This window comes from Moschus berezovskii, chromosome 17 (assembly GCF_049115385.1).
Source record: "Moschus berezovskii isolate FMDL1 chromosome 17, NW_MosBer_1.0, whole genome shotgun sequence".
NCBI classification, from domain to species: domain Eukaryota; kingdom Metazoa; phylum Chordata; class Mammalia; order Artiodactyla; family Moschidae; genus Moschus; species Moschus berezovskii.
In genome coordinates this window covers 9,804,690-9,814,534 of record NC_142476.1, presented here as the reverse complement: position 1 = coordinate 9,814,534, position 9,845 = coordinate 9,804,690, and the positions used below count along the sequence as shown (strand labels likewise).

The following is a 9,845-nucleotide window of genomic DNA, read 5'->3' as shown; positions in this document are numbered from 1 at the left end:
TGGAATGATCTTGAAGTCCGAGGGACTCTCAAGAGTCTTCTCCAACACAACAGTTACAAAGCATCAATTATTTGGTGCTCAGCTTTCTTTATAGTCCAACTCTCACATCCATACAAGACTACTGGAAAATCCATAGCTTTGACTAGATGGACTGTTGATGGCAAAGTAATGTCTCTGTTTTTTAATATGCTGTCTAGATTGGTCACAGCTTTTCTTCCAAGGAGCAAGTATCTTTTAATTTCATGGCTGCATTCACCATCTGCAGTGATTTTGGAGCCAAAGAAAATAAAATTTCTCAGTTTCCATTGATGCCAATCTATTTGCCTTGAAGTAATGGAAGCGGATGCCATGACTTCGTTTTTTGAATGTTGAGTTTTAAGCCAACTTTTCGCTCTCCTCTTTCACTTTCATCAAGAGGCTCTTTAATTCTTTGCTTCTGCCACAAGGGGAGTATCATCTACATATCTGAGGTTATTGATATTTCTCCTGGCAATCTTGATTTCAACTGGTGCTTCATCCAGCCCAGTATTTTGCATGATGTACTGTGCATATGTTAAATAAGTAGGGTGAGAGTATACAGCCTTGATGTACTCCTTTCCCAATTTGGAACAAGTCTGTTGTTCCAGGTCCAGTTCTAACTGTTGCTTCATGACCTGCATACAGATTCTCAGGAGGCAGATAATGTGGTCTAGTATACCCATCTCTTTAAGAATTTTCAACAGTTTCTGGTGATCCATACAGTCAAAGGTTTTGGCATAGTCAATAAAGAAGAAGTAGATGTCTTTTAGGAACTCTCTCGCTTTTTCTATGATACAAAGGAGGTTGGCAATTTGATCTCTAGTTCCTCTTCCTTTTCTAAATCCAGCTTAAACAACTGTAAGTTCACAGTTCACGTACTGTTGAAGCCTTGCTTGGAGAATTTTGAGCATTATTTTGCTATCTTGTGAGATGAGTGCAATTATACGACAGTTTGAACATTCTTTGGCTTTGCCTTTCTTTAGGATTGGGATGAAAACTGACCTTTTCCAGTCCTGTGGCCATTGCTGAGTTTTCCAAATTGGCTGGCATGTTGAGTGCAGCACTTTCACAGCATCATTTCTTCGGATTAGAAATAGTTCAACTGGAATTCCATCACCTCCACTAGCTTTGTTTGTAGTGATGCTTTCTAAGCCCCACTTGACTTCACATTCCAGGATGTTTGATGCTAGGTGAGTGATCACAAGGTCGTGGTTTCCTGGATCTTTAACTCTGTTAGCCTTTTCCCTGCCTTATTTTTTACTTCAAGGCCAAATTTGCCTGTTTCTTCAGGTATCTCTTGACTTCCTATTTTTGCATTCCAGTTCCCTATGATGAGAAGAACATCTTTTTTGGATTTTATTTCTATAAGATCTTATAAGTGTTCATAGAACAGTTCAACTTCAGCTTCTTTGGCGTTAGTGGTTGGGGCATAGGCTTGGATTAATGTGATATTGAATGGTTTGCCTTGGAAACAAACATTCTCTCATTTTTGAGACTGCACCCAAGTACTACATTTCAGACTCTTTTGTTGACTATGAGGGTTACTCCATTTCTAAGGGATTCTTGCCCACAGTAGTAGATATAATGGTCATCTGAATTAAACTTGCCCATTCCAATACATTTTAGTTCACTGTTTCCTAAAATGTCATTGTTCATTCTTGCCATCTCCTGTTTGACTCCTTCCAATTTACCTTGATTCACGGACCTAACATTCTAGGTTCCTATACAATATTGTTCTTTACAACATCAGACTTTACTTCTGTCACCAGTTACATCCACAACTGGGTGTTTCTTTCTCTTTGGATCTAGCTCTTCATTCTTTCTAGAGTAATTTCTTCACTCCTCTCCGTTAGCATATTGGGCACCTGCCGACCTGAGGAGTTCATCTTTCAGTGTCATTTCTTCTTTCCACTTCCCTAATAGCTCAGTTGTTAAAGAATCTCCCTGCAATGCAGGAGCACACACTTCAATTCCTGGGTCATGAAGACCCGTGGGAGAAGGGATAAGCTACCCATTCCAGTCTTCCTGGGCTTCCCTTGTGGCTCATCATTTAAAGAATCTGCTTGCAATGCAGGGGGTCTGGGTTCAATCGCTGGGTTGGGAAGACGTCATCAAAAAGTGAGAGGCTGCCCACTCCAATATCCTGACCTGGAGAATTCCATGCACTGTATAGTCCAAAGGATTGCAAAGAGTCGGACACAACTGAGCAACTTTCACTTTTCTCATATACTTACATAAATAACTCATCAGTTGGAAAACAGAAGTATTCAGTGTATATAACTATTTATTTCCTTTTTTTAAAGCTAGGCACTAATTCATATATTGTGTTGAAGGACTGGAGAAATTAAGGACAAGATATTGTAAATCTTTGTTGCTAAGCCAGATGACATAATATATCAGAAAATTACAAGGGAGCAAAAATTGTCAAGTAATTGGCAAAAAGTCTGAAATAAATTAGGCTGACTAATAAAAATGTTGGAGATGTTCAGTTTTAAGATAACTGAACAATACATGGTGCTGGAGAAGACTCTTGAGAGTCCCTTGGACTGCAAGGAGATCCAACCAGTCCATTCTGGAGGAGATCAATCCTGGGTGTTCACTGGAAGGACTTATGCTAAAGCTGAAACTCCAATACTTTGGCCACCTCATGCGATGAGTTGACTCACTGGAAAAGACTCTGATGCTGGGAGCGATTGGGGGTAGGAGGAGACGGGGAAGACAGAGAATGAGGTGGCTGGATGGCATCACCGACTCGATGGACGTGAGTTTGAGTGAACTCCGGGAGTTGGTGATGGACAGGGAAGCCTGGCGTGCTGTGGTTCATGGGGTCGCTAGGAGTTGAACATGACTGAGCGACTGAACTGAACTGAACTGAACTGAACAATACATATTTTCATTTTCTACCCTGGATGTGTTATAGATTCAGTTCGGTCACTCAGTCATGCCTGATTCTTTGTGACCTCATGGATTTCAGCATGCCAGACTTCCCTGTCCTTCACCAACTCTTGGAGCTTGCTCAAACCGTGTCCATTGAGTCAGTTATGCCATTCAATCATTTTATCCCCCATTATCCCCTTATCCTCCAGCCTTCAACCTTTCCCAGCATCAGGGTCTTTTCCAATTAGTCAGTTCTCCACAACAAGGAGCCCTAATATTGGAGCTTCAGCTTCAGCATCAGTTCTTCCAATGAATATTCAGGACTGGTTTCCTTTAGGATTGAAAGGTTTGATCTCCTTGCAGTCCAAGGGACTCTCAGGAGTCTTTTCCAACACCACAATTCAAAAGCATCAGTTTTTTTGATGCTCAGCTTTCTTTATAGCTCAACTCTCACATCCATACATGACTACTGGAAAAACCATAGCTTAGACTAGATGGACCTTTGTCGACAAAGTAATGTTAATATGCTGTCTAGGATTGTCATAGCTTTTCTTCCAAGGACCAAGCATCTTTTAAGTTCATGGCTGCAGTCACCATCTACAGTGATTTTGGAGCCCAAGAAAATAAAGTCTCTCACTGTTTCCCCATCTATTTGCCATGAAGTGATGGGACCAGATGCCATGATTTTTGTTTTTTGAATGTTGAGTTTTAGGTCAGCTTTTTCACTCTCCTCTTTCACTTTCATCAAAAAGCTCTTTTGTTCCTCTTTGCTTTCTGCCATAAGGGTAGTGTCATCTGCATATCTGAGGTTGTTGATATTCCTCCCAGCAATATTGATTCCAGCCTTTGCTTCATCCAGCCTGGCATTTTGCATGATGTACTCTGCATATAATTTAAATAAGCAGGGTGACAATATGCAGTCTTGACCTACTCGTTTTCCAATGTGGAATCAGTCTGTTATTCGATGTCCAGTTCTAACTGATGCTTTTTGACCGACACACAGATTTCTCTGGAGGATGGTAAGGTGATCTCGTATACCCATCACTTTAAGAATTTTCCACAGTTTGTTGTGAGGCACAGTCAAAGGCTTTGACATAGTCAATAAACCAGAAGTAGATGAGTTTTTTGGAACTCTCTTGTTTTTTTGGTGATCCAGCGGATGTTGGCAATTTGATCTCTGGTTCCTCTGCCTGTTCTAAATCCAGCTTGAACATCTGGAATTTCACGGTTCATGTACTTTTGAAGCATAGCTTGGAGAATTTTGAGTATTACTTTGCTAGTGTATGAGATGAGTACAATTGTGTGGTAGTGTGACCATTCTTTGGCATTGCCTTTTTTGTGTATTGGAATGAAAACGACCTTTTCCAGTCCTGTGGCCACTGCTGAGTTTTCCAAATTTTCTGGCATATTGAGTGAAGCAGTTTAACAGCATCATCTTTAGGACTTGAAATAGCTCAACTGGAATTCCATCACCTCCACTAGCTTTGTTCGTAGTGATGCTTCCTAAGGTTCACTTGACTTTGAATTCCAGGATGTCTTGTCCTAGTTGAGTGATCACAACGTCATGGTTATCTGAGTCAGGAAGATCTTTTTTGTATAGTCTGTCTGTGTGTTCTTGCCACCTCTTCTTTATATCTTCTACTTCTGTTAGGTCCATACCATTTTTGTGCTTAATTGTGCCTATCTTTGCATGAAATGTTCCCTTGGTATCTCTAATTTTCTGGAAGAGATCTCTCATCTTTTCCATTCTCTTGTTTTACTCTATTTCTTTACATTGATCACTGAGGAAGGCTTTCTTATCTCTCCTTGTTATTTTTGGGAACTCTCCATTCAAATGGTTATATCTTTCTTTTTCTCCTTTGCCTTTAGCTTCTCTTCTTTTCTCAGCTATTTTTAAGGCCTTCTCAGACAACCATTTTGCCTTTTTGCATTTCTTTTTCTTGGGGATGGTCTGGATAACTGCTTCTTGTATATGTTATGAACCTACTTCTATCGTCTTATTCTTCAGTGGCTCTATTAGGTCTAATCCCTTGAATCTATTTGTTACTTCCACTGTATAACTGTGAGGGATTTGATTTAGGCCATACCTGAGTGGTCTAGTGGTTTTCCTTACTTTCTTCAATGTAAGTCTGAATTTTGCCGTAAGGAGTTCATGATTTGCACCACAGTCAACTCCCAGTCTTGTTGTAGCTGACTGTATAGAGCTTCTCCATCCCAACTGCAAAGAAGATAATCAATCTGATTTCGTATTGACCATTGACCATGGTATCGACCATCTTGTGATATCCATGTGTATAGTCTTCTCTTCTCTTTTGTTGTTGGAAGAGGGTGTTTCCTATGACCAATGCATTCTCTTGGCTAAACTCTGTTAGCCTTTTCCCTGCTTTATTTTGTACTCCAAGGCTGAATTTGCCAGTTTTTTAAGGTATCTCTTGACTTGCTTCTTTTGCATTCCAGTCTCCTATAATGAAAAGAACATCTTTTTTGGGTGGTAGTTTTAGAAGGTCTGTAGGTCATTCAGCTAAAATGTGAGATCGTGAACTGAGCATGAGAAATCAATAAGAAACCCATTAGATCAGACCAAAGAGAGGGAACTATATCAACAGTTGGCTCTGTAGCATTTATTTCTAGAATGTGTGTTCAGTCACTTCACTTGTGTCCAGCTCCTTGCAAGCCTATGGATCATAGCTATCAGGCTTCTCTGTCCATGGGTTTTTTTCAAGCAAGAATGCTGGAGTGTTTACCATGCCTCACTCCAGGGGATTTTCCCAACCCAGGTATTGAACCCATGTCTCTTGTGTCTCCTGCATACAGGTAGATTCTTTACCCTCAGTAACTGGGAAGCCCTTCCTAGAATAGTAAGTGCCAATTTATGCTGGGTGTGTTGGCCAAACTGTAATAGAGCATAGCCCTGTATAAACCTTAGCAACGGGACATTATTGCGGGATATTACCCCATCAACCTCACCCCATTACCAGGCAATGGTTACCAAGAAGACCATTAATGGTCCCTTAGTTCTTCCCAAGTGCCTACAGTGGTAAAGAATCTGCCTGCCAATGTAGGAGACACAGGATACATGAGTTCGATCCCTAGGTTGGGAAGATTTCCCTGAATAGGAAATGGCAATCCACTCCACTATTCTTGCCTAGAAAATTCTATGGACAGAGGAGCCTGGCAGACTACAGTCCATGGAGTCACAAAGAGCTGGACACGAGTGAGCCTCCACATGTGTCTTACAGCTATTGGCCAGGGCCACTGTCGGCCTTGTCCCCAAACAAGCAACTGTCCATGAGCAAACATTAGTGATCCTGCTCAGCCATCGGTCAGCATGGCAGTGGGCTTCTCCGCCAGGTGAGCAACTGTCTGTTAGCAACTGTTAGAGGTTCCATTCAGTCAGTGGTCAGCGGAGCGGTGATCATCAGCAAGAGGAGAATGAGGTCAGAGGTGGATCCCGGCCCTCTCCTCACGGCCCTCCAGCTCATGTAGCCCTAGGCAAGTGGGTGAGCTGGGGGTCCAGGTTACAGGTGGAGGGCTGTGTCCTGCTCCCCCAGGCCGTGAGAAGGTGTGACCCCCCCATTCCCCACCTCTGCCTCCTCATGGCAGCAGCCATCTGCTTGGGACACTTTCTGTGGGACCTGCCCCCTTCCACAGCCCCCAGTTCCCTGCCACATGGGCAACCTAGGGGCCTGAGGGCCAGTTGGTCTGGGTGCCCGGCTCCCTCAGCAATGACAGCTGAGCAGGATCTGAGGACCTGGCCCTGAGGGTGCTACCAGCTGAGCTCGGCCTCCCCTTAGCAGGACCGGACCTTGGAGGGGAAAGTCATGCTTTGAGACCTGCCCTTTCTTGTCAGGACAGAGGATAACACTTGCTCAAGATTTACAAGAACGTGTTACCAGACCATAACCTGACCTCCAGAACAAGGGATCTGACACCAAGATGTTTACAACCACTCCTCATGGCCCTCTCTCCGCTCTCCTTGAAAAGGGCTTTGCTGAGAGTTTGATATGTTTTTAACGCACAAGCCACCCCTCTCCTTGCATGGTCCTCAGTGAATGTTTCTCTGCTCTAAACTCCGATATTTTGGTATTATTTCACCTCACTGGGTATGCCGGCCCAAAAACTTGCATTTTGGTGACAAAACTAAGTCCCATAATAAATACTTAAGCCATTATCTACAGTAAAACTAAGCATATTCTCACTCCATGAATAGTTTTCCTATCAAACATGCTGAAATTAACTTCTACAGGTGTTTTGAATTTATTAAATATATTTTGAATTTTATACTCATTCTCTTTCTACTTGTTTGAACATTGGCTTTATTCTTAAATATGAAGAATATGTTTAAAAGCTAAAAAGTATGGCTAATAAGAGTTTTAAACAACCCAAATGAGAAACTTTGTATCTTATAATACTGTAAAGATCTTAATAGAGAAGGCCATATATGCCCTTTGGAGAAGGCAATGGCAACCCACTCTGGTACTCTTGCCTAGAGAATCCCAGGGATGGAGGAGCCTGGTGGGCTGCCATCTATGGGGTCGCACAGAGTCGGACATGACTGAAGCGACTTAGCAGCAGCAGTATATGCCCCTATTTAAGTCCGACTCCTTGAAAATATTGCAGAACTGTTTATAATTTTTTCCTCTTAAAGTTAACATTGATGCAAGTCATCAAAGTAAAGAGACCTGTCTCAACGTTAACGATTTACTGGTAGAATGACCATAGCTAATTATATTTATCTTGGGTGTCCCAGTAAAAATTAATGAGAAAATGATTTTGGGAACAAAAACCAGTGACTAAAGCATTTTCTGAGCCAGCTGTATGAAGGCATTTAAAAATAACTAGGAGATTCTGGGTAAATGGAGATTACAGCATAGTTTTATAAATCCTGATGAAAAGCAGGAGAGCAGTTATATATCTGCAGTATGAAACCTATGAATACTATTTTTGCGGTAAAATTAGGAGATGAGTAGTCGCCACAAATCTCAAAACTGAATAAAGGGAAACAGATGCAAAAAGTTTACGTTAATACTATATTTGCACAGAAGAAGCAGTGGAACTCAGTACAGCATGTGAAAGTGCTAGTTCCACATGATTTGATCTATACCATCACAAGAACTCTTAAAACTGACCAGCTAACCATGTGTTTTCGGACAAGGCAGTGGCACCCCAATCCAGTACTCTTCCCTGGAAAATCCCATGGACAGAGGAGCCTGGTAGGCTGCAGTCCATGGGGTCACTAAGAATTGGACAAGACTGAGCAACTTCACTTTCAGTTTCCACTTTCATGGATTTGAGAAGGAAATGGCAACCCACTCCAGTGTTCTTGCCTGGAGAATCCCAGGGATAGGGGAGTCTGGTGGGCTGCCATCTATGGGGTTGCAGAGTCGGACACGACTGCAGTGACTTAGCAGCAGCAACCATGTATTTTAGGATCAGATAGCACACTGAAAAGAAACTTCTGGATGTGGCACAAAAATAAGCAATGTAGAGACCAAAACGGGAACAAAGAAGGGAAAGGTCCAGATGAAACTGGAGGAGGGAAGCTGGCCCAGAAAAGCAAAGCCAAGCCACCATATTTGTGAACATTATGGCAAAAACAGATCAACAGAATCTGGAGCTCTGTGTCATTAGGAAATTTATCCTGAAGCATACCTGCTTCAGCTTAGGAGCAGTTCACATAAAAGCCAGTTAAGAAGTGGGCTTTAATTCCAAAGAAAAAGACTGGATGGATCTGGACAGGGTTTGGCTCCAGGAGAGGGGAGTCTGATGAGGGATGGAAGAAGGAATGTCAGGGAGATATATGTTCCATCTTTGGAATTTGAAAATTCTTCAAAATAGAACTTAAACTCAATAAGTGTGAAAATCCTGGTTAAAGAATAGAATTAAATGTTAGAAACACCGACGCAGTAAAAATAGTAGTTGGGAGGTTGGGATGAGAAGGGAGGTGCAGAAAGCTGTTCAGAGTGCTAATTTCTTCATCTTCATAGCAAGGAGCCATTCAGCACCACCAAAAATGGAAGTATCGAGTTATAAAACACACACAAGGGTTTCCATTTTCTAATTTTTTTTCCCCTGTGTTTACTCATAACCTTAACAAGATCTTTTCAAAACCTAAAAACTCTTGAGGTGAGGAAATATTTATGTAAGTTCAACAACGCCTAAAACTTCACTTGTTTCTTCTGCTTCTATTGACTTCATATAAAACTAAAGTTCATATGTTGCACAAAAAGCAGCAATATTGGCTGGATTCTATTTTACGGAATTATTCCTTTCTCTCTATCAAAATGTACAGTGCCTGTGAATAGAAGGATGAACATTTAATGTGACTGTGGAAGAAAGCGGGAGGTGGAATTGGGGTATGGGAACTTTTGTTCTTTTTCCTGTGCTCTTCTAAGTTCATTTAAAAAATTATCAAAAATAAGAAGTAAACATATATTTCTATAAGTATACAGATTCCTATATGAAGAAAGCAGTCACCTCAGAGACAGAGGGTTGTTCTTTATTTATTCATCTGAAAAGGATTCTGGCGTCTTCAGAATAAGAATCTTTTTAGAGCTGTAATCTCGCCCCTCCCCGCAGTGATGAGGGGAGAAACACGGTCTGAATTCACGTTTCAGAGAAATCTAGGACTACTGGCATTTTTTGTAATTGTCCTTGTTTAGTTGAAAAGAATGAAATAATTAATTTGGCATATTTGTACAAAAATCTATCCAGAGATCAATCAGGAAAAAAAATAAAGAGGAAAACAAAAAGAATGAAAAAAAAAAATTCCATATGGACACACAGGAGACATGGGTTCAATCCCTGGGTGGGTAAAAAACTCTGGAGGAGGAAATGGCAACCCACTCCATTATTCTTGCCTGGAGAATCCCATGGACAGAGGAGCCTGGTTGATTGTAGATCATGGGGTTGCAAAGACTGAGAGACTGAGGCTGGAAACTTACTATAAG

The 9,845-nt window shown here is 41.5% G+C and overlaps 1 protein-coding gene across 5 annotated transcripts in view; it reads right to left on the bottom strand.

Moving 5' to 3' along the window:
* LOC129542119 (uncharacterized) overlaps positions 1-9,845 on the bottom strand; it is a 415,462-nt gene that overhangs the window by 397,738 nt on the left and 7,879 nt on the right. For 3 of the 5 annotated variants that reach the window (XR_008682997.2, XR_016039447.1, XM_055404203.2), the window contains one exon: positions 5,363-9,838. The exons of 1 other annotated variant lie outside the window; for it this stretch is intronic. Coding sequence is in view for 2 of the 4 variants with exons in the window: in XM_055404203.2 (XP_055260178.2) it covers positions 9,836-9,838 (3 nt within the window). In the remaining 2 variants the exon portion in view is untranslated. One more of the 5 variants, XM_088844993.1, reaches the window with a different exon arrangement.